The sequence below is a fragment of the Colias philodice genome, chromosome 22 (genome assembly GCF_061535455.1).
Source record: "Colias philodice isolate Cphi_HAF_F1 chromosome 22, ilColPhil1 Martin Lab GWU primary, whole genome shotgun sequence".
Lineage (NCBI taxonomy): Eukaryota > Metazoa > Arthropoda > Insecta > Lepidoptera > Pieridae > Colias > Colias philodice.
The window spans coordinates 470442-496351 of record NC_143107.1 but is presented as its reverse complement, the minus strand read 5'-3'; the positions used below and the strand labels follow the sequence as shown (position 1 = coordinate 496351).

Sequence of the window (25910 nt, the reverse complement as noted above, 5' to 3'; positions counted from 1 at the left end):
ATTTAAATATAATCATGTTATTTATTTAACTCTTTAACCCATATCTTCCCTTCCCTATAAGGTGCGCTTATATTTCGTGTGAATATACTACATTTGTAAAAGTGAGGGTAGATGTTTATTATTTTAAGTCAAACTAGACACCATTACAATTAATCTAATATTGATTGTGTTCATTGGTTACATTTTTAAAATCTTCGTGTTTTATAAATTTATAAAGAATAGAAAAAATTCGATCACGAGGCGGGACTCGAACCCGCATAATTTCGTGATCGAATGTTTCTATTCTTTATAAATTTATTATTTATAAATTTATATTTATAATAGTCCGGGATACATCGCCCATTTTTGCAAGTGATTACTATCAAGCTAATTTTTCGTGAGTAGCTTTATTTTGATGAGATGCCCAATAATTTCATGTACGAAACTCTCTTCTCTCTTATTTATTAAAATTTAGTAGATAAAAGAAATTATGTTACGATTTTATAAGAAAACACAGTATATTTATTAGGCGGCGGTGATCTCTTCCAGGCAAAAGATATTCATCAGCTCAATAAAATTGAATAGAATGTTGTTAGTTATTCTTTAAATTCACAGATTGTAATGAGCATTTCCGCATGCAAGTTGTATCGTAGTTTAGATATATCATAGTTTTGACACATTAAAGTTCCAACAAAACCCTCAAATTTTTGAGCAGAGTTGAGCAAGATAATTTAAAAAATGTGCTGTGTTAAGTATTATAGAAAAGGTTAGTTCGTTGATAATTATTATTTCTTCATCATTTACATGTTGTTAAATGTTAGTAAAAATAAACTTTGACTGATAATACTTTTGTTCAGTATTTACCTACTATGATTATTGCTTGGTAATTAATATGTATATTTTCATGTCGTATAACTAATTATAAACATAAGTGTGGTGTGAAACTAGCTGGATTTATTTTTACACACTCACAGCCATATATTTTATATTAAAATAGTGTTAATAGTGTAAATCATAATATTTTTTCACAATTAAAAATATTTCCTTTTTTCTGATGGTATTGGCATCGAATTAAACCGCGCTGTCGGTCGTTTCGTTCACTAAAAGTGATGTTATGAGGACCGAATATGTAGCCGCCTCAACTTACGGAAACGAGAGTAACCTGCGTTGTCTGTTAGTTATTGTATAGTCGAATTTAACGTTACATGGAAATTGGAATCTAAATATATTATGTATACTTATATTAAATCTGTAGGTACATGAAATATATTTCCTAAATAACTATCACGGGGTGATTAGGGATCGACACTGATGCCAAAGAAGCAAACAGTAAAATTTTTGTCCGTCTGTCTGTCCGTATAACCGTTATAGAAACAAAAACTACTCAACGGATTTAAACGAAACTTGGTACAATTATTTTACATATTCCTGAGCAGAGCAGTAAAAGTAGAGTTAAAGCTACACAGAAATCATATTGTATGAAAGAAATGTTCTCCTTATTATATAAAAAATATCTCCCGACATCATAAATGTATATCTTTTATGGTTGACTCACAATAACACGTGTAATTTCCGATAGCTTAGGAGTTCGAAGCTTTCTGATTATATTTGTCTATAACACTCTCAGTCCGTTTCAACTCAATTTTTATTTTCATGCATCAGTGCCACCTAAAAAATCTTTATCTCGAAAATCGAGCAAAGCTAAGAAAATGAGAAATAAGAGTTCTCAAGAATCGTTAGAGGTAAGAGGCTTATAGGCTATAGACCGAAAACAACATGTGTTATGCCGAAAACCTGAAACCGCTTCACAACGAGAATTGCGGCTCACAGCTGACCGCGAACGGCATGTACTATCCCGTGAGACCGAAACCTTCACTGAGAGGGTATAATGTCTCACAGCTGATCACGGCCGTCATATTTTATCTCGAGAATCTGAAACTTTTACGCAATATGAAGACCGTTTGACAAATGATAGGGTGCACCATAATATTCTTCGATCTCTTGAAGATGAACATGAGCATAAGCAATGACTAGAGTAAGGACGCGAATATTACAATTAATTGAGACAAAAACGATTAATAAGTTTGTTTAATGAAAGATTAAGAATTGAAACTATTCGGTCTCTGGAAACGGACGAATAGCGAGAGGCCCCTCTTACTGCAGACAGATTTCGACATAGTCTTAATGACTTAGATTAGAGGTAAACATTCATCAATCTACGAATTCGGTGGTGGGGTCCGACAAATATAAAAGTGGGTTTCCTTATAACCTCACAATTGATTACAGATCATCTTCGGTATAGGCGATATTAACGTTATTTTTGTAATGCTTTAAAGTGGAGTAAGGAGTCGGCTTTCGTTTGAAGATATACCGGAACCTTTGAAATCACTACTTTTAGAGGAACATGTGCAATCTAAACAGTTCTTAGACAATATTCGCTCTTATAGTAGTGCGTTTCAAATGATCCTTTGGTGCTCAACAATTATCAGAAGGTCCTTTCATGCTTACTTTTAAGATACAAAGTCAAGTTTACCATTTGATAGGAACCCTTTTGCCTGAAGGCCAACCTAAGTTTCTTTAAATATATTTTGTATTCGACTACAACGAATAGTCTAATACAAGAATTATCAATATTTCTCGAATTTAAAACTGAACTCATTTCACAATTTTAGAACATGTTTCATCAGGTTAATTCGTATGTATGCAGTTTTAAATCGACATTAGAAGCTTTTCCTCAAGATGGTGATATTAATATAAAATTGTTATAAATGCCGATAGACGGACGTCTATCGGCACTCAGGAACTGGCGTGGGCGTGTTATAACGCCCAGGCCACAGTATTACAATTTTTTCTACAGCAGGGCGACGAATGTATTTTCGCATAGCAACAGAGGGGAACTCGCGGGGGGTGAAGTGACGCGGGCCACGTACCATTAACATGCTTAGTTTGTGGTACCGAGCGCGAAAGAAAGTCATCGTGTTTTTGTTTTGTTACTATGTAAACTAACGTAATTTAATACTTAGGTATATATTCTATAACGGTGCGCTCAAACTGTTAATCTACATTTAATTTAGATTATTATTTGAAATACTAAGTAATGTAGAATTTAAATCACATTCATTCATGTTTTCCTCAGATTTTCGATTTCCTCCGATTTTAAGATTTTCTTATCAGTGTTCAATTTTAATTTAGTTAAATTGTATAAGAGACAATTAAGAACATTCAAAAATAAAGTGTCACGTATTTTTTTTAAACGACGAATGACGAAAAACGACGTAATCGCGGACGAAGTCGCGGGCAACAGCTAGTCAATACTATATTGATATAAATCTCAAAAATTGTCAACGAGTTAACTTTATTATCATTAAAACATCAATATGTATAATATTTATGTCTTCATAATTTATGTTTTTTTTAAACAGATTCAGCACGCGATTTGTCAAGTAAATATCTTCATACTTATATATCTACCATAGTAATTGGTAGTTTTATAGAAGCTCTTTTGCAGAATATAACCTTTCTTTTTAACAAATTAATTTTATTAATAAAATATAGATAGATCACGATGACTCATAGTATTCACTAATGAATAAAATTATGTATATTCTATAAACGGGTGTTACCATATACAAAATACAGTTAGTTGGCATTCTAGCGCACTTTGCCTTTTAATTACCTTGCCAAATATGGCTATAGGCATAAGTACATTTTTTTATAATTTTACCTTAATAAATACTTAGTAGGTATGGATTATTTTTACATATAATTGATAATATTTTAACTCCAAATATGGTCGATGTCAGTTTTTCTCCGGAGAACTTTTTTACGTCTTTACAATGATATGGATTATTTATAACAGTCATAACTAACTTAGTCTTCATGAAAGTTAAATTAATATTTAAAGTCAGAAGTTTGTAAATATATTTCTGACTGATTTAGATATAAAAAATGCATTAATTAAAAACTCTTTTGCGCATGATTTGGTACTTTTTACATCGATTATTTGGCAACAACGACTTCGACTATTTGGCAACCAAAGTTACGTAGATACGTGCGTATTAAATAAAAATAAAATGTATATTCTTTTTTAAATTATTATACTTGATTACTTGATGAATCTCCATAATAACTTATGTAATTGGTTTACCCTTCTAAAATATGCCTAAAAAACATAATAGATCTCAACAGACAACATCTAAATTACGCTATGTATGGAACGTAAATTATTGTATGGTTTTTGTCTGTATGATCGCACTTACGCCCACATTGATTGAACCTTAAATGACGTAATTCTGTTCAAGTGTAGACGTTGATTTGTGGCTATCATTTATACTGATGGCACGTTATAGCTTTATTTTGACTAAGTTATTCGAGACTTGAGTTTTTAAGTTATATGTTTTAAAAATCATTTTGATTTTTTAACGGATAGATGGGTATTTTTGGCGCTTTTGGATGTTTATGCATAATTTATGTACCTATAGACAATTTTTTAAATATGCATTATAGTTTTTTTTTATTAGCTAGTAAGATGTTGCCAGCGATAGTAAGACCGTCATTATAATATTATTATGTTTTCTTAATAATGTGGTGCCAAAAAGTGTTAATACCTAATACATAAATAAGGTATGTATAAGCTTTTCGATTACAGGGTGATGTTATTTCACATGGGTTCGTACACTTGACATAAACGGCCATTTGTATGTGAGGTTAGACCGACCTCGGCCGACTTGCACTCACATCAACTTAACATACCGATCAATACCTTGTGCTATATCTACTGCTGTTATACAGGATGTTTGTTAAATAATAAAAATATAAATTATTATGGCGATATATTGATAGTTTCATACCTTTTCTTTGCTATAAACCTCACGGAGCCCGAGACCTTTCCAACGAATGCAAAACCGTGGAAATCGGTTCGTGCATTCTGGAGTTATAGCGTCAGAAAGGAAAACCCGACTTATTTTTATATAGTAGATTAATGTATTTATTAAAACACACATATTCAATGTAAATGAAACATACCTTTGTATAAAACGTATCTATTATCATCACACATCCATTCTACCTCGAACTATACTCAATACCTGATTCTAAAACTTGTTTTGACCCTAAGTCATATTGAAAAAACCCGTACATATTGATAAGAAAGCTCACAATATCCATGGCTACATTACAATTGACACAACTCAATGCACATGACAATAATCTTGCATAAATTATCTGAACATGTACACTTGTATTATGTTGTCAAAACACCAAGGTACTAGTATCTATATTATTATATTATCTGTGCCCAAGGTGAGATATAGCGATTGTACAATGTACATTGCCTCTTTTGTTATTGATTAGTTTGTAAAGTAAATGACGGAAGTAGGTTATTGTAATTTGAAATTTCAATTAAGTCATTTTTTGAACACCATGTATTTAGATTGTAATGTTGGGTTATGAATATATTATTTACTGTTTTCTGGTATGTAGTTATGAATGGATCGCCGTTTTAATCATTATATATATATGTGCTTGTTTATTTGTCCGTTTGTCAGATCGCAACAGAGCGTTTTTGTAAGATTTTTGTATCTGGAGATAAGTAAGCAAGAGAGTGGTGCCTGTTAGACTACTATTACTTAAGAACTTATATGCATTTAGCCTTACCGTTTTCGTTGTAATGTTCGTAAAATATTAAACCTTTTAAAAGATAGACAGCTTATTTACCAACAAATATTATATTTTAAAACAACAACAGACGTTTTATAAGCTGCGCTTTTTCACTTATAAAACCGATAACATTGCTCGCTCGTTACACGAGTCAGGCAATTACCTGAATTCTGCCATTATGGAACAAAAACAACGTTATCTAATATTTAAAAAAACATCTTGGTTTAAATCATATAGATTTAACCTTATTACCGATTTCGTAGTGATTTCTATATCGCATTTCGAGAACAAGGCTATACGATGACACGTCGTGAGGATTTTGCTAATGTCCATAATATGTGGGTTGAGTTGTGAAGAATTACGTGTGACACTCGTTAGAAGTAAGTTACTTCATCGATACTGTCACAATACTGTATTGACTTATTGCATTAGATGTTTGTGTGTTTGTACTAACAGATCACAAGACGTATTTGTACTAGTTTAGGTCGTTTAGTTTAGCACTAAGCGAAGGCTATAGGGGCTTCCAATGGTGATAGTGTTGAATGAATTTAACACAGATTTTTTTTTTCATAGAAGACTGAAATTGTTAATTGTTTTACTTAAAACTGATATTTAACAAGGAAATCAAAGAAATACGTGTCTAACGTGCTATTTTGCTAGAACACATCTCAATTTCTGCTAACTTTAACGAGATAAGTAATTTCCCAAGAAAGTCTTTAATCAAACGCATTAATCTTAAAACAAATATTATCTCTAATATATCTTTGTAAGCATAAAATATATTGTTCCTATACTTGTAATAATGTAAATATTATTTGTATTTGAATTTACTTCAAGCTGAGCTTTATGCGCGTTTAACTCTCCACCATTGGAATGATTATTATGAATGGAATAAACTATTCATATTTCAGTTTTTTTAATTAGATAAACATTAATTCCTGGATTTTGTAATAATTTCGTAATTATATACATACATAATTCGTTTGATAGTTTCGTTTATTTTTCAATTAGTATCTACTATCATCTTCCTCCATCGAGATGAAGTAATACATAAATGAAATTTCAACACTAATTTTATTTTTATAAACACTTTAGACTTAGTTTTGAGTTATTATTAGTAACAAATTAAGTCAAAATTGTGTTTTATAAAATGAAGCAAGTAACTAGTAAATCTTATGTATTTATGAGTGACACAGGCAATATACATAAATATTATAATGATGTCATCCGAGAAAAGCCAGGATAAAAGCCCAGGGTTATAAAATACCGTAGTATATAATCTTACAAACAGCAGAATTAAATTATTTCCTATACACTTGTTGCAACTATAAATTGAGTTTCGACCGAACCAGTTTTTGTATTCAGTAATGTTTCCTTACAAGACCATGTTGTGAAACTTCAACGTTTACTCTTAAATATAAACTAGTTTTTGCCCGCGACGTCGCGTCGTCCGCTGTTTTTTGCTCAGATTAATTTCACTTGCGATCTTTTACAAAATACTACTTGGACCGTCATTTCATTGATTATACTTATAGGAGAAAGCGATAAATAACTGCAAACTTATTCAACCATAATAATTTTATGTTTTATGTTATTAGCAACAACAATATTTATTATTTACCATTATCGTAAATACAGCTTTGATCTCAAATATGTTTTGAATAAAAAATAATAAAAATTCTTACGTGTGTGCAATCGAATTCTCAAATAGAATTAACTCACTACATAAGATATTATGGATTATGGATTCTCTATTATAATGTAATTGCAGATTGCTACCTATATCTTATGAAGAGACGACGTAATATGCATTTGTATGCTATGCAACCATATGTATGTTATTTTATAACGCCTCACAGTTACCGAACAAATGGAAACAAACATTGGACCTTCTATAGATACGACAATTACGCTAAACACTTAACTATACCTACCTATACAGCCTATACTCAACAAGGTGATCGTTTAAAGTTTAAACGTAAGTATGTTTAATAATTAATTCATACCTCTTTGCTTTGCTCCAACTAAAAATGTGATAATGGTACGCTCGTAAGATGCGTAGGGTTGTCAGCATTTCTTTGTAGAGCTACTATTTTATTATTACGAAAATAAATTGAAATTAGAAATTATTTGTAATTTCAATTTAGTCAACTTTTTGTAGTTCTTCAACTTAATTCGAAATTCATCAATACCAACAAAATAAATACGAAGTAAAATTATGTACCTATGTTTCTTCATGTTAGAATGGCTTGTTATACAAATTTTAAGTCGATTAATCTTCTTATTTCTTACCAATAGAGTCGTTCGTTAATTCATAGCTGCATAATATTATGTCAATATTGAAATACCTTTAAAAAAACTTTATTTGCATCTCAGTGACAGCCCTAAACAGATCAGTGACGCAAGATTAGCTGGCATGCGGTCCAGACCGGTCATCTAACGTGCTATATCATAACATAATACGTGCTATGTACCTACCTACTCGTGATGTGGCTTGGAGATTCTTGTTCTGAATACACAGATAATGTATACCATGGTAGATATTATTAGCGTGATAATACTATGTATGGCTTGAAGATTCTTATGTAGTGAAGAGATTATACTGCTGATTTTATGCGTGAATGTTTTTTTTTGACGTGACAACGTCTTATAAATCGATAGAGCCGGCTGCACGCACGAAAAAACATGACTCATGCGGCGTTACCTCGCTCTGAGGCGTTCCATGTAAGGCTTGAAGTGCAAGCGAGAGCGCGGAACGAGCAACAAAGAAGCACAATCGGACGTTGTTACGTTCAACTATCGTCAGTATAAACCGACTTTACAGACAACCATTTTTTTTTTTTTTGTTAAATGTAGAGCGTTTGTAAATATCATATTGACGAAAGAGGACATGTATTTGAATATAACTTGCAGTATTTTTTTCGGAAGTTTGATATAATTCGAAGCCTGGTTATGTTCTAGCACATTTAAAAAAAATAAATATAAATAATTCCACCACGGTTAGTGATTAGGTAGGTAATACCTTTACACATAAAATAGTACATTATGTTACGTCGGTAGTAGTAGAACTACTTAGTAATCGGTGGAATGGTACAGGGTTTAGGTACTTATACAAAAGAAAAAAACAATTTCATCATGTTGACGACATTCTCACTCTCGTTTTTATGGTTTAAAGTTATAGGTGACAGCGACTATATTATGTAGGTATAAAAACTAAAAAGCAACAAGAAAAGCACATAATGTAATGTGCTAATAAACAAGTGTTGTAACCAGTTACTAAATAACTTCACGTGAACATTTTTATGGAGAGAATGTAACAAATATCTAACCTTATACGATAATTAACGCTAATAAAAATAATAATAACCCCATCACCGTATCTCTACGTTGACGACGTGATGGGGCTTGTGTGTTTCAATGACTCTCGGGGCTAAGCCGGTAGAGCTACTCATGCCGGATAGGCCCAAGACGAGAAACCAGACCAAGCGAGATACAGCCCAATCCAAGGTGGAACAGCAAGCGCCGAAGGATGCATGGCTAAGGGGAACTTAGTCGCTAGTTTGCGAACTCCGGAGACCAGGGGAAATCCGGTTTAAAATTACCCTTACCACGGTGAACGCGGGGCTCTGCCGTGGTGGACCGATCGTCCCTAGCTACTCGTGGAAACATAATGTACCAAATATGGAGGAGGTAGGCGGCAAACGAAGATACAACCTACGGTCGCTACCCGGAGGGCGCCGGGGTGCATCTGGAGCCAACGCTGGATGCTACAGCATGCGAACCGTTGGCGAAGAGGAACTGAACAGGCGGGTTCCTCTCGAAAAATTGACGACAGCCGAACAATCATTATCACCTTCATGTTTATCTTTATCATCTAATCAGTCCCCTATCTCTAATATAACGACATCTACAGCTTACAGTCCCACTAAATCGCCAATTTCATTACAAGAAACATCACCTTCATCAATATGTTCATCTCATACCAATGCTTCATCAACTTTCTCATATAAGTTACGTAATCGGCACAAAGTAAGGCAACCCAATATTATTCATAAAACTACCACCAGCAGTCAGAATTTAATCACCCCAAATTCATTATCAAATCCCTCTTTATCACTCGTGGATGTTGCACAGACAGCAGATAGCGCTGGTATTACTGTGCCCACCTCAAGTGAAATAACAATGCGCAGAAAATGGTCAACAGAAATGAATGAATTCATTCTGCGCACCTATCTAGAAATTACAGCATTAGGAACAGACAATAGAACATACTTAGAGCCACTTTACAATAAATTCATTAACAGATATCCTCACATTCAAGTAAGCCGTCAACGTATAGGAGACCAAAGACGAGCCATAGTCCGAAATAAATTATTGTCAGATGAACGAATAGCCGAAATAACTAAAGAGGTACAACAACAAAATAGTCTAACACACAACTCTAATAATAATCAATACTCAAAGCCTACTGAACCAACTACACACGAACAATCACAACGAATGAGATGGACACAAGAATATAACGAAGCCATAATTCGCAGCTATTTTAGGGTTACACATTTAGAAACCAATAAAACATCATACAGGAAACAGATGCATCAAGATTTTATTTCAAAATTCCCACACCTAGAGCATATATCAGAACAGAGAGTAGCTGACCAGAGAAGGATTATCATCAATAATAGATACTTAACTAAAGAAAAAATTGCAGGTATTAAGAAAGAAGTTGCAGCGGAACTAGGAATAACTAATTATAACGAAAATAGTTTTGAAAATACCAATATATTAACTTTAAAGACAAATGTATTGAACAAAGACAACCGCGTGTCACACGACCGATTTATAAACAGCCAGCCTATTGCTACCAACGAAACAGAAGCTACACATAATATAACATCACAATTACTAGAAACTAGATCAACCAACACTGTAGAATTACTGAACGAACAAAATAATTTATCATTTATCTATAGTATTTTGAATGACGAACCCACAGGTCAAACGCAAGAACAACAACAAAATAACCCGGAATCGATTGAAGAAATAGATACCATATTTAACGAAAACCTCAGCATTTATTTACAAACAAGTCCTACAGAGCGTGCATATATACCGAAACAAAAAGTTACTAAAAAATTAAAAACAGCTGTGCAATATCTAAACCAAGTTATCCTGCCCAAACATATAGACTGCAACACCGATTTTATTTCTTTACAAACAATAATTTACTGTAGTGCACTAACAGCGGCGAAGTATAATGGATCTAAAATACACACACCATCTATAGATATTACACAAGTTAGAAATAAAACCCACAAACCAGCATGGCAAAGGAGATTACAAAAGAAGATAGAAGATTTGAGAATTAAAATAGGCAGATTGACGCAGTACATAGATAACAATCGAAGCAGAAAGGTAATGAAACATGTAAATAGAATACTAGAAGACTATAAAACACACGCAACTTATGAACCAGAAAATAATAAACCAGTACATGTATTAGATACACTCAAACAAAAATTATCAGTAGCGTCACAGAGATTAAAAAGATATACTACCTGTACCCTCCGTAAGACACAAAATATTCAATTTTCTAATAATGAAAAACTATTTTACCGAAATTTACATAATCAACAAGCCAATCATCACCATAACAGATACCCGACGACCGATGACCTTCGTAACTTCTGGGTTAATTTATGGGAACAACCACTCGAACATAATGATAGAGCCGAATGGATTACCGATGAAGAAAATAGATATTTAAATTTAGAAACTATGCAATTTGAAAATATAGACTCTGAAATTTTCGTAAACACACTATCGAAGCTAAAGAATTGGAAATCGCCAGGTTCAGATAATGTTCATAGTTTCTGGTACAAAAAATTTACGTATATTCATCCCTTTTTATTAGATCATATTAATAACTTTATTCTTCATCCTGAAACAATTCCTCCATACATTACAGAAGGGATAACACATATGATACCAAAAGATTCTACAGACCCACTGAACCCAGCGAAATACAGACCTATTACGTGCCTACAAATAATTTATAAGATAATTACTTCTTGCATAGCAGAAAATATTAATAAACATGTGACGAATAATAATCTTATAAGCGAAGAACAGAAAGGATGTAGAAAATTCAGTCAAGGGTGTAAAGAGCAGTTGATAATTGATTCCGTTATACTTAAACAAGTGCTTAAAGAAAAACAAGATTTATTCACAATGTACGTAGATTATAAGAAAGCATATGACTCTGTCCCACATTCATGGCTATTTAAAGTTTTAAATATATATAAAGTAAACCCAATTTTAATAGATTTTCTTTCAGCTGCTTCAAAACAATGGTCAACCCGCTTAAAGATTAACACTTGCAATGGACATCAACTAACAGATAGCATTAAAATACAACGTGGCATTTTCCAGGGCGATTCTCTCAGCCCACTTTGGTTCTGCCTCGCCCTCAACCCACTCTCAAACATTTTAAATTCCTACGACTTAGGTTTTCCTCTCATATGTAATCCTGATATAAATACAGAAATATGTTCAAATAGAAATAACAACACCTTAAAAATTACGCATCTACTTTACATGGATGACATAAAACTATACGCATCTTCTCAAAACCATATGAATGAGCTTGCACAATTGACTGAAAATTTTTCAAAAGACATTTGTATGGAATTTGGAATTGATAAGTGCAAAATAAATTCTGTCAAAGCCGGTCACAATCATGAACATTTTTACCTTTTAAGTACAGGAGAGAAAATAGATCCACTGGACCAAAATAGCACTTACAGATATTTAGGATATAATCAGTCAAAACAGATTTTGAACAAAGAAACTAAAATAGAACTAACGAACCAATTTAAGAACAGACTGAATATACTTCTAAAATCCATGTTAAACGCAAGAAATTTAGTAAAAGCAATTAATACATACGCAATACCCATTCTCACCTATTCTTTTGGCATAATAAATTGGTCAAAAACAGAATTAAAAAACATCCAACGCATTATTAACGTAAATATGAGCAAAAATAGAAAACATCACCCCAGATCATGCATTCAGCGCTTAACTTTACCAAGAATTGATGGAGGCAGAGGATTTATAGATATTGTCAACCTACACAATAAGCAAATAACTACTCTCAGAAAGTTTTTCCATACTAAAGCACCCACAGTAATGTTACATAATGCCATTGTTCAAAATGATAAAAAACTAACTCCACTTAATTTAGCTGATAATACAACCCAACGAAATGAGACCTTAATCAGTAAGTGTGATAAACTAGCAGCATGGACCCAAAAGTCTCTCCACGGAAGGCATATACAACACCTTAATTTGCCTCATGTAGATAAGGCAGCATCAAATGCATGGCTTAAGAGAGGGGAGCTTTTTCCTGAGACTGAAGGTTTCATGCTAGCTATACAGGACCAAGTTATTGAGACACGTAATTATCAGAAGCATATTATCAAAAATTTACCATCAGATATTTGTAGAAAATGCAATAGTGCCCCAGAGACCATTCAACATATAACAGGAGCTTGCAAAGCAATAACCCAGTCCGATTACAAACACCGGCATGATCAGATAGCCAACATTATCCATCAAAAATTAGCACAAAAATACAAACTTATTTCGTACGATAAAACACCATATTATAAATACATACCAGAAACCATTTTAGAAAATAACTCATATAAATTATACTATGATAGAACTATTTTAACAGACAAAACCATACATTACAACAGACCTGATATTACACTCATTGATAAACATGAAAAAAATGCACTAATAATAGATATAGCTGTACCCAATACTCACAACCTCCCAAATACCATCACTGAAAAACTTACTAAATACACAGAACTTAAACAAGAAATTACAAAAATGTGGAAACTGCAAAATGTTATCATAGTGCCCATAGTACTCTCCACTACAGGTGTTATACCCACTCAACTTCACAAATACATAGAATTATTACATTTACCAAAACATACATACATGCAATTACAAAAAGCTGCAATATTAAATACATGTAGAATAGTACGCAAGTTTCTTCAGACAGAGAATGAGTGACACACAACCAGTTTAAAAATATAATTATATAGCTTACACTTGGTTTACGCCCGTGTATTCTATTATTACCAGCTGATCATAAGCTGTGAATGCAAAGCATTAAAAAAAAAAATAATAATAATAATAATAATAAATTCTTTATTGCACACCAAATAAAATAACAGAGAAGAAAACAGCGCATAGGAACAATGTACAAAAGGCGGTCTTATCACTTACAAGTGATTTCTACCAGACAACCTGTGATATTGGAAAATGCTGGAAGAATACATTTATGGAGGTGTGAGCAAAAGAGCACTTAATATTTAAAAATAAATAAATAAATAAATAAAATAAAATACATGTATATATAAATATATGTATATATATATATATATATATATATATATATAGTACACCAATATATATACCTACATATTATGTAATAATAATACATACAATGTTTAATAGTATACATAAATTTAAAATATTAAAAATTACTAATAAATATATGTATAAACTATAAATTTATAACGAAATATAATATTTTTTTACCAAACTATCGAACGTAGATATGGTTTGCGCATGTTTGATTGAATTTGGCAACGAATTCCAAAGATTAATAGCGTACATAGTAAAAGAGTGATGGTAGAAGTTAGAGTGATGAGATGGAATTAGAAGTGAAAGGGAGTAAGGAGATCTCAATACCAAGCTGTTGGAGTGACGAAATATAAATCTTTCCTTAAGATAGTTCGGTGTTCTAGCGTCAAACAATATGCCGTAAAGAAGATGAAGTATGCGTGCATTCCGTCGAGAACGTATTGGCAACCACTTGAGTTTCGTACGGAAGTGGGATACGTGGTCATATTTTCGCAAACCGAATATGTACCTTATGCCGAGGTTCTGAAGGCGTTCGAGAGCATCTAATTGGTTTTCATTAAGATCGGGATAGGCACAGTCACAGTAATCGAGGATTGGATGAAGTAAAGCTTGTACCAACTCAATTTTAGTGGGGATGGGAAGAAGGTTACGTAAACGTCTGAGAGAACCGTAGGAACCGAACATTTTTTTTCGCACTTCTTGAAGCTGCTGTGCCCATGAAAGAGTCTGATCGAAGTATACTCCTAGGTTTTTGACACTAGAGCTGTAAGGGATAATAACACCGTCAACAATAACTTTGGGGATGGTGACCCAGTCAATTTTATTAATGAAATGTCGACTCCCGATTATGATTGATTGGGTCTTAGCTGGATTTATATTCACTCCGTGTGCTTTGCTCCATTTTATTATTGATTCAAGGTCCTTATTGATTTGACGTACTGCATCAGGCAAATTTTCGTATGATGAGTGAGTATATATTTGCAGATCATCTGCGTACATGTGATATAAAGAGGAAATGTTATGAGTGATGGAATTAATAAATAGAGAAAACAAAAGAGGAGACAGTACGCCACCCTGAGGAACACCGGCAACGACATCACACCAAGATGAATGACAGTCATTACTGTAGATACGTTGACGGCGTCCCCGTAGATAGTCGTACATCCAGCTAATTACAGTATCGGAAATATTAAGAGAAGAAAGTAATTTTAAGAGAATATCATGATCTACAGAATTAAACGCATTACTAAAATCAATCAATGTGAGGAGAGTAAGTTGCTTGTTATCCATTGCCATTCGGATATCGTCGGTGATCTTAACTAAGGCAGTGGCCGTACTATGACCAGGACGGAAACCGGATTGGAAGGGATCGAAAAGACTGTGGGAGTTTATAAAGGTCGTTAACTGGTTATGGACAAGACGTTCGAGAACTTTGGATAGGAAAGGAAGAATGGATATTGGACGGAAATCAGATAATGCGGAAGGATTGCTTTTTTTAGGAAGTGGGATAATATGGGCATCTTTCCATGATGTTGGGAACTGAGAGGACGTAATGGAGAAATTTAGGATGTGAGTTAAAGTGGGAGTTAAGGTGTCGAGAATAGGAATGATCATATTACGGCCAATGTTGTCACAACCAACAGATTTAGAGGCAATGGATAAGATAGCATTCCTAACGCTACTCACAGTAAATTGACTGAAGCAAAAAGGAGGAGAATTAGGAAGAGGAGTATTAGAAAGAAGGTCAAGAGTACATTTTTTTAAATGCGGATCAAGTAAAGGAGAAGAGCAAAAAAAAGTATTAAGTGAATCAATATTAACGTTAGAAGGGATTGAAGAAGGAGAAGGTTTGCCAACACCGAGAGAATTTAAAAATTTCCACACTTTGCTTGGGTCTCCGTTTTCAATTGAGCCATGAATGTGTCGTTGTTGCGCGTCCCTACACATTGTACTACAGCGGTTGCGAATCGTTCTGTATCTTTCGCGACTAGCTGGAGAATTATTTGCCTTTAATAAAGCCTTAGCACGATTTTTTTTATTGATTAGTGACTTAAGTTCAGGCGTTAGCCACGGCGCCGGTAAATGTTTGAGCTTAATGGGTCGAAATGGGGCATGTTTATCATAAAGTCGAAGAAGAAAGGAGTTAAATAAGTTTATTTTAGCATCAATATCATCAGCGTTCGTAATAAGTGACCAATCCAAGTTTTTTGCTTCCTCGACGAGACTTTCTATGTCCATCCCACTAAAATTGCGCTGTATTATTACTTTAGGCTTATACTTCGGAGGTCGGATTTTGTATGAGACAAAGATGAGGTCATGGTAAGAAAAGCCTTCGGCTGCACATTGACCGAATTTGGCCACGTAATCGGGAGAGGACACTATAATTAAATCTAGAAGGGAATGGGAGCAGTTAGGGAAATGATGAGTGGCATTCAGCGGGAGGATGTTCATATTGTAACAGTCAATCGTTGATAGAAGTTTCTTCGACCTGTGATCATTCTTTATCAAGCAAGTATTTAGGTCCCCCATTAAGATCACATGTTGGAAAGAAGGTGTAAATTTGTCGAGTAATTGATCAAAATAAGAAAAATAGTCAACAGAAAGATTAGGGCTATACAGTGCACCCAAGAGAACTTTTTGATGACATAATGTTATTTCAAGAAATAAATGTTCAAGTGTGTCAACTGGAGTAGGTTGCGGTGAAGCAGATATGACCGAATAAGTGATGCTGGATTTTAAATAAATTGCAACTCCACCACCTACTCGACCAACGCGGTCGTTTCTTATAATATTGAATCCTGGGAGAGAGTAAGCAGTAGAAGGCAGACATGGCTTAAGCCAAGTTTCAGAGATAACGATGACGTGAATGCAACTACAATCGAAAGAAGTTAAGAAATCAGAATAATGCGCTGGGAGGCTTTGAGCATTTACATGAATCACGTTAAAGTTTTTTACTACATTCGAAAATTGGGATATGAGAGTTTCGTTTAATGGAATAGGGGAAATACTATGGTAACTACTATCGCTAGAGTGATCATCGCTATCTGTATTGAAAATATCTTCGTTAATCAACAAACTACTGTTAGACGACATAATATTGTATACTACAAAAAAAAAATATTATATATTTTTATAAAATATAACTAAATAAATATAACAATAAGTAAATAAAATTAGATAAAAAAAAAATCTAATATATATCTTAACTATTTAAAAAAAAAAGAAAAACCTAATTACTAAATAATATAATATATTATTCTCAGCTAATTCCTGTACCAGCCAGTGTCAACACAAAATAAAAAGAAAATTTATTTATATTTTTACATCATGGTAACACTGGTTCCAACCGTTAATCAAATTGCTAGTATCCAGGACATCGAATATTTACACTGAAAAAATTGCTCATAACATATTAATAAAAAATAAATATAATGAGGGTATTTGAATTTAAAGTTGTAAACAATTGTTGTGATAATCTCATATTCAGTGCAAGAAACAATAAGTAAAAACTTTAAAACTAATGAAATAGAAAATTGAGTGAAATAAGTAGTTAATAATGTAAAATAATAATCCTAGTTTAAAAATATTAAGAAAATAAATAAAACGTACGTTAACGAGCTTTAGGAATTCTTTTTGACCTTGCATTAGGTATAGTCTTCAGATTATTCTTTTCGGCATCCTGTGAAGTCCCAGCCGCACTTGAAGAATTTTCGGGGTTGGGACAAGATATAATGGCATCCAATTCAGACATACAAGTGATGCGGTGTCTAGTATTTGAAGAGTCGATTAGGAAAATTTGACCATCGCGGGTCCAGCATTTTGTTACACCGAGTCGCTTACGGGCACTCATAAATGTATCGTGACGACTCTTTGTAAGGAACTCCGAAACAGTGTAACCAGAATCCTTTAAACAAGATTTAGAAAACCACACACTATTGCGAACACGAATATCACAAAACTTCACCAAAACTGGTCGAGGATTCTTGGATCTCTGATGGCCCAATCTGTGACAACGACTGAAGGCATCTTTATCAACATCAGGAACGTTAATGTCATCGGAAATTAATTTTGCAACGACAGCCGTGATATCTTCTTTATCGTGTTCTGCAATGCCGTGGATGAGCAGCATCTTCCGGCGGCTTCGCATCTCCAGCTGGTCTTGAATGTTTGTAAGAAGATTTACTTGGGCTTGGAGAGACTGAAGCGCTTTGCAGACGAAGGAACGGAAAGCTTCAAAATCACTGGCAAGTTTTGAGGTAGGACTTGTAGATGCAGGTGGGTGTGATGTTTTTAAAAATACTGGTTCGTTGTATGAGAAAAATTACTTAAATCTTATATATAAAATTCTCGTGTCACAATGTTAGTCTGCATACTCCTCCGAAACGGGTGGACCGATTCTCATGAAATTTTCTGTGCATATCGGGTAAGTCTGAGAATCGGCCAACATCTATTTTTCATATGTACCACGGGCGAAGCCGGGGCGGGCCGCTAGTATTCATATATAATAGATTAAGTTATGTGTCATGTGTGATTAGCGTAGTGATTAAGTGTTAAAATATTAATATTTACTACACACATTAGGCACTTATATGAATAAACGCAAGTCATACAACTTTTAAGAAATGAGAGTATTCTGTCTCGGAAGGGATTACAATATTCAAAACATTTAAATGATTAAACAGAGAAAGTATGTACAATAAATCCGACAGGTTTTATATCCAAGATGTTTAACAATTACTAGTAAGTGTATATTCTCTCCACATTTTCATACCATGAGTCCATGACAGTATATCTTTTACTAATATTATAAAGCTGAAGACTCTGTTTGTTTGTTCACGCGCTTATCTAAGAAACTGCTGGTCCGATTTGAAAAATTCTTTCGGTGTTAGATAGCCTATTTATCGAAGAAGGCTAAACGCTAAGACCAACAGGAGCGGAGATACGCGGATGAAACTGCGGGGCGCAAGTAGTTAAGGATAACAATTGCAGTAGATGTTTGACCACTTAAATTTAATTTGTGCAATTGTAAGATTAAGGAACTGACAAACGCTGAATAAAGTCCTTAATTTATCTGAATATTGAATAAATCTAAATGTCCTGTAATTAAAAGCAACAAATGGAGGAAATTCCAACAGCTCGGTTGACATTGGCCGATTTTCCTTACGATTAGTCATCTACAAGTTTTGATCTAGTTTTTAATGGCTACCTTCGTATAATTACGCTCGTTTAACATTTGTGCAAGAGAATAATAATTAAAGTCATATAGGTATTTATGAGTGTAGATGAACGTCTACGATTTTAGAATAACATTGAAATTAAAAGTGATAACTGTAAATTTACACTGTACGTAATAGGTACGTATTTACAAAATGTAATAAACTTTTTGTTTTTAATGCATTAGGTGTATGTTCAAGGTTTTTTGAATTATAAACCGTGCCTAAATTGAGAAATAACTTAGTAAACATTTTATTACATCCTTATAATTTTAGAATAGGTAGGTACCAACTTAGATATTAACTCTAGATATTATTAAATATAAAATTTCACGTACACAAAGGCTTTTAACCCCGCAAAGATAATGTTACAAAACACAATGTATGACATTACGGCAGCGGTTGGAGATTGTCTATGATGTATCGATTTTGTGGCTTACAGTTCGTTATTTATTTACGTTTAAATTAAACGACAAATAAACGACAAATAACTATTTATATGGTAACTTTTGTTACAGAAATTTAAAGATTTAGAAGATACCTACATGTATTAATTAACTAGCTTTCCGCCCGCGGCTTCGCCCGCTTTGTCTAAAACATAATAAATTACATATATATTAAAACCTTCTTCTTGAATCACTCTATCTATTAAAAAAAACCGCATCAAAATCCGTTGCGCAGTTTTAAAGATTTAAGCATACATAGGGACATAGGGACAGAGAAAGCGACTTTGTTTTATACTATGTAGTGATTATGCATCTCTTTCATAATATGTATACGATTTTATAATAGGTAATATGGAAGATCCACGGGAAGATCCTACATACTGTCTGAAAAATTGGAGTACGACCAAAAAGGTCTATAATAAAGCACAGAAATTTAAGTAAAATTTCATAAGAAATTTTATTCTTTCCTAAATCGAAGCTGAGACATCTTCCCTCATAGCTTATGCCTTATATTATGTATATGAATTTTAAACTATGTACCTACGTATGAAATATGAATACATCTATACGAACATAATTAAAACATGAATGGTACCAATATTTTGAACATTATACTTAGAATATATTCTACGACTGCGTAAAGGTAAACATGTTTACAGTTAAAGGTAGAGAAGGTAACCCTGTAAGATGGGAAATGGTATACCAACTTACCTTTTTAAGAACACATTTCATGTTTTTTTAATTCGTATGAATATCCTAAGTTTTGAACATATGTTTCCTCACCTGCCTCAAGGCAAGACATAAAGAACTAGGATATTGTTTTTCTAAATACCTTAACCATTCTCTTAAGAGATTGGCCTTATCCTGCCTATTGTGGGCAGAACCATGACGAGCAATTTGTAGAACAATACACTATCGCTATCTCGGTCTATTGTTGTTTTGATGAATTGTTTACAACAGAAGATATCTCTAATATACGATGTTATTTCCCTTAAAATTGAATAAGGATATAATATAGGTACATAGAATTAATTAATTATTATACATTCGATAATTTCGAATACACGCTTGCCAACGTCCATACCACGTTGAATACACCGGTTCTCGTCCGATCACCGAAGTTAAGCAACGTCGGGCGCGGTCAGTACTTGGATGGGTGACCGCCTGGGAACACCGCGTGATGTTGGCTTTTTTACTACTTTTATTAATTTTTTAAATAATAATAATTTCAAAAATCCATACTAATATTATAAATGCGAAAGTAACTCTGTCTGTCTGTCTGTCTGTTACTCAATCACGCCTAAACTACTGAACCAATTTGCATGAAATTTGGTATGGAGATATTTTGATACCCGAGAAAGGACATAGGCTACCTTTTATTGCGAAATATGTACCACGGGCGAAGCCGGGGCGGACCTCTAGACTCTAGTTAATTATATTCTTAGATTTGTTAAATAATTTGCATTTGCAGAAACCCATCTCGATACTACAAAATCTCACAGTATAAATATTTACAACACTTACCCTACCAATCTAGTCTAGACTTATCCTACTTTCTACATCCTTCTAGTATTATAAACGAGAAAGTTTATAAGGATGGATAAATAATAAATTACACATGTTTATTATACCTGCGAACCTGCCTACTCTTCCAAATAAGATACTGTATTTATCTGTGCTTTATACTCGTGAAGTCGTGAGTATGATAAATATAAGTAGTAAGATAATCATATAATTAATAAATATTCACTAAACACTTATTTAAATTTAAAGAATATAGACAAAATTCGATCACGAGATACGAACCTGCTCTTTCGCCTGAATCCCGCGGCCCGCCTCGTGATCCATTTTTTCCATTCTTTAAAAATACATACATACTTTTAAAACATTCGAATGCTATTAAAACTTGTTAAAAATCATATCTACTTATAGCCATTTGACCGTCAAAGCAAACATTCTCACACTCCCACGGGCCACGGCAAACAATCGAATGGATTGCAAAGTTCGTTACGTAAAAGAAAAAGTGACCCGAGTTTACGTTTTTACTAAATAGAAAACATAATTACGGGTGCTAATTAATGATATTTGCTTAAGCATTGCTACTTATTTCATAAAGGCAATCGTGTTTATTACAATTTAACTTTTAACAAAAAAGGGAATGGTTCCTTATATGTTTCACAGATACAAGATTTATGATTGAAACGTCGGGATCGGGATCGATGATATTATTATTTAACACGTCTTATATCCGTTAATAAATAGCATTTAATTAAATGAATGCAAATTTTCCCTATAACTACAAGAATACGAATACAAAAAATATGAGCTTGTTTACTAATTACCTATTTGTACGAACATTTTTTGCTTCTAAAGCAGTCCTTGTGAAGTTGTGACTAGAGAGTACAAATTAGAACCATAGTAAAAAGATTTTACTACGTAAAGTGCGGAGTACCTAGGTATATATTATTAAATAACTCGTCCTACTTTAAAATAACAAAGATAATTTTAATTAGGTATATTACGTCTAAAAAAACTTTTACCGTATTTTTTCATTACATAATTAAATTATTATTAGACATGGTACACTCATTTCATAATGCAATAGTTTGACGTGAAATTAGAAATTATTAATAATATTACGTAACAAAACGACCGAAATCAATCTTACGTGATGGACCCCAAAGTGAACATTATGTTTGCTTTACTCACTTCAAAAAAGAAGCTCAAATTGACACACAAAATTGAGCAATCTTATCAACCCTCTTGGCTTCTATCAAGATTTCATGTTAGTAAATTACCTGTCCTTACCTAGATCTAAAGTTATCTCTATGTAAAGCAGAGACAATTTTATAAATAATAATTATTATTTGATGACAAAGCCAAACTGAATAAATAAAGACGTAATATACCTACGAATTATAGATAAGTTTTCCGATAGGTACAATCACAAAAATCGAATTCAACAGTATTATCGAGTTTCAGGAAGATTAACAAATAATTATAAAATGTAAATATAATTTAGTATGTATTGATAGGCAGGTATGTAATAAAATTTTCGTGTAATTAAACATCTTCAAAATGGCTCGACCAATTCTCATGTTTGCGTATATTGGATAATCGTGTAAATCAGTCACCACTCACCATACATTTTTTATACCCCTTAAATAATAATCGTAAGGTTTGTCGTCAGCTAGTTTTATTATAATATTAATTATGTGCATCTGTACACTTGATAGAATGGTAAATACATTGATTTAAATAAAATGTTTCTCTACATTTCAAACTATCAAAATGGCATAAATTCACACTGTCACACAGCCATCGATTGTTGATTCAGCATGTAAGTCGTAACAGTGAAATCGTCACAAGCACGTACGGTGTGCGTGGAGGAACGTGCATTTTCTCATCATTCTGTTATCTTAGATTACGTGGTTAGGCGTCGCTACCAGTGGACTAGGGATGGGTGGTCGTGTTGAATGAATAAATTAATAAATTATGTTCTCAAAATATTGTGATGTTTTGTTAGTATGATGGTATAAGTCAACCTTGAAGCCTGAATAAGTAAATTTGCATAAAATGTTTGTTTTACAAATAAACTTTTTTTAAGTAAAAATGTTAAATGTAGAAATTTTTAATGAATTTTTTTAATATTATATTTAAGGTGAAAAGTTTGTAAGTATAGTTACCTACACTTCTCGATATTATAAATTAAATAGAGAATGTTTCAGAAACTGAATTTTCCCGAATCTAGATTATGTGAAACTACCAAAGTTAAACAAGTCTAGAAAATACCTATTCCCTTGCCTACCCGCATATTCTTGAATTTTAAGCATAGATAATATATTTAATCATTTTAATCATATTTATTTCTATTTATCAAAGTTATAGGGGTCGAAATACCGGACAGTAACCACTTTAAAGCCGGGTCCTAAAATTCAATGAATGTCTCAATAGTCAATTAACTATAAACTACAAGATTTCATGTTGTCAATTAACACAAGCCATTCAAAATATTTCGATTCAAACGTCACATTCGAATATAGGTAAGTATTTTTTAAATTAGCATAATTTATTTCGACCACAGATTATATAACATTTAAGGCGTGTCCACAACGCAATTTACATGGGTTGCATAACGAGAAAGTTATAAAAAAGTAAGAAAGTGCCAGTGTTGCCGTGTTTGTGAAGCGTAAAAGAAATATAATTTTTAAATTATTTAAGTTAGGTGTTGTCATACAATTATTTAATCGTCTAATTAGCTTTACGTAATTCTGCATGTACATACTACATACTAACGTAAATATATGAGTACTAGATGGTTTATGGAGTGGAAAATTTAGTTTATTTCACGTTAATTGTACATCGTGTTATTAATTAAAAATACGAACATTGTATTTTTAATTGTAATGTTTTTAATTTTAAAAGATTGTTTCATAGTTACCCATTTTTATTTTTTTGGCAGTTTGGCTTCATAAAATCGCGATCGTTACAAAAAGTACAAACAGTTTTAATAAGTTGGTTTGAAAAATAAGAGATACTATCGTAATTTATAAATATTAAGAAATCAACAAATCATACAACAAAAACCTGAAAATCTACGCAAATAGTAACTGCATAAGGTTCTAACAATATCCTGATTCAAATAATGAATCAGCTCAGAACCTACGACCTTCACGAGTCGTGCTTTAATTTAAATTAGAAAGTACAAATTCTTCAAACAACCAGCTATTAATAATTTAATATAAATAGTATTGGTAGTGTATTTTGAAATATTTACTTAATTAAATGTTGAAAACGGATACTTAACTAATATAAAACTGTAATTTTCCTACGCAAGTTTTCCCAATTTTCATACGATAGGTGTATAGGAAACTTAACACCTACCTACCTACAGCTACGTTATTTATTTTAATTCCCTATACAGCAGAACAATTTTTATTTCCTGTAAGTATATCTACTTAGCAGCATGTATTTATAAAAAGCGACCTAATAAATAATTATAGATAGGTAGTAGAATATACTACACTACTTCCGAATGCAATAAGTTTTAACTGGTAGGTATATAGGGCATTTTGAGCAATGCTACTTCAATGTATTCCATCGAGATAGTATGTACGTATTCCAGTAAAGTTACAGTACCTAACTCACAAAATGATTGTTAAGTTTAAGTTTTTCTTGAAAGTAAAATACCACTTTAAAAAGCTTTTGTATGAAACGTTTATAAACTACGCTTTACGCATTTATTTAGTGTGTATAATATTCTGTGTAAAACAAATCTAACTAAATTTCTAAGAACTTACCACTCAAATAAGAATCCAATAAACATAAATCTTCACTCACAAAACTCAAAAATATTCATGAATTACAATAAAACGAATAACAAATGATGGGAACGAACTTGATCAATGTTTACGTATAGAATTCCAAAACACTTTCTGTTTACAAAACTTCAAACATGTTCTCACAACTTTTTTTTAATTTATTCTGTACTTGTTATTTTCCGCGGGAAAACACCAATAAATTAAAATAATATGTCAGCCATGCGCATGCGCACTTTACACATCGAGTCAACACCCTGTCAAATGAACAACTGTCTCAAACTGTCTTGTCTTGAGACTCGTTTTCAACGTCCAATAGTCGTGTAGCGTTCTCTCGAGATTGTAGGTATTAACCGACTAAATAAAATATGAGTTAATTGTGTGAACAGTATATTGATATCATAGCCATTGAAAAATTAGCGTTGCACCGAACTTTTACTACCGCAGTCTATTTTTTATTTTATCATCTAGAGTTAAGTTTCATAATAAAACAAAAACGTGTAATGCCATCTAGTTTCAACATTGCGAAAGCTCAAAGCGGTCATTAAAGTTGGAAATCGCGTAGCCTGCCTTGAGATAATGAAGATTAGAGTTTATAGAGGTGGGCATAAGAGTTTTTCCATGTGTTTTTTAATAAGACTTGATCACCTTAGATGAAATGCGGCCTCGCTCCTCAGATGGCATGCCATACTTGTTCCGTGGAGATTTATTTTGCAATTATGATGCAAGTTATATGGAAATACAAGTGCGTAGCTTGTAATGAGCACGAACTAAGATAAAATCGAATAAGTATAATTTGATGCAAAAATGCCAATTACTTTAGACTGCAGTTTGTATGGCGATCCTTG

The 25910-nt window shown here is 32.8% G+C and overlaps 4 protein-coding genes and 1 non-coding gene across 7 annotated transcripts in view; 3 read left to right on the top strand and 2 right to left on the bottom strand.

Annotated features, from left to right (window-relative positions):
- Positions 1-25351, bottom strand: part of nahoda (DOMON-like domain-containing protein nahoda) — a 68611-nt gene extending 43260 nt beyond the window's left edge. For all 3 annotated transcript variants that reach the window (XM_089709466.1, XM_089709469.1, XM_089709467.1), the window contains exon 1: positions 25045-25351. The gene's annotated coding sequence lies outside the window, so the exon portion shown is untranslated. The remainder of the gene's footprint in view (positions 1-25044) is intronic.
- LOC149478225 (phytanoyl-CoA dioxygenase, peroxisomal-like) overlaps positions 1-25910 on the top strand; it is a 147095-nt gene that overhangs the window by 53422 nt on the left and 67763 nt on the right. The gene's annotated exons all lie outside the window — the stretch shown is intronic.
- LOC149478237 (uncharacterized) lies at positions 12673-13728 on the top strand. Its single transcript, XM_089709173.1, has one exon. It carries the CDS (start codon positions 12673-12675, stop codon positions 13726-13728), a length of 1056 nt encoding a protein of 351 aa, XP_089565299.1.
- Positions 17072-20546, bottom strand: LOC149478236 (uncharacterized). Its single transcript, XM_089709171.1, has 2 exons — positions 20528-20546; positions 17072-18384 (listed from the first exon to the last, which is right to left on the bottom strand). The coding sequence occupies exons 1-2, from the start codon at positions 20544-20546 to the stop codon at positions 17696-17698; spliced, it is 708 nt and encodes a 235-aa protein (XP_089565297.1). The 3' UTR covers positions 17072-17695.
- Positions 20815-20933, top strand: LOC149478235 (5S ribosomal RNA). Its single transcript, XR_016317461.1, has one exon. It is a non-coding gene; the product is annotated as a 5S ribosomal RNA (ribosomal RNA).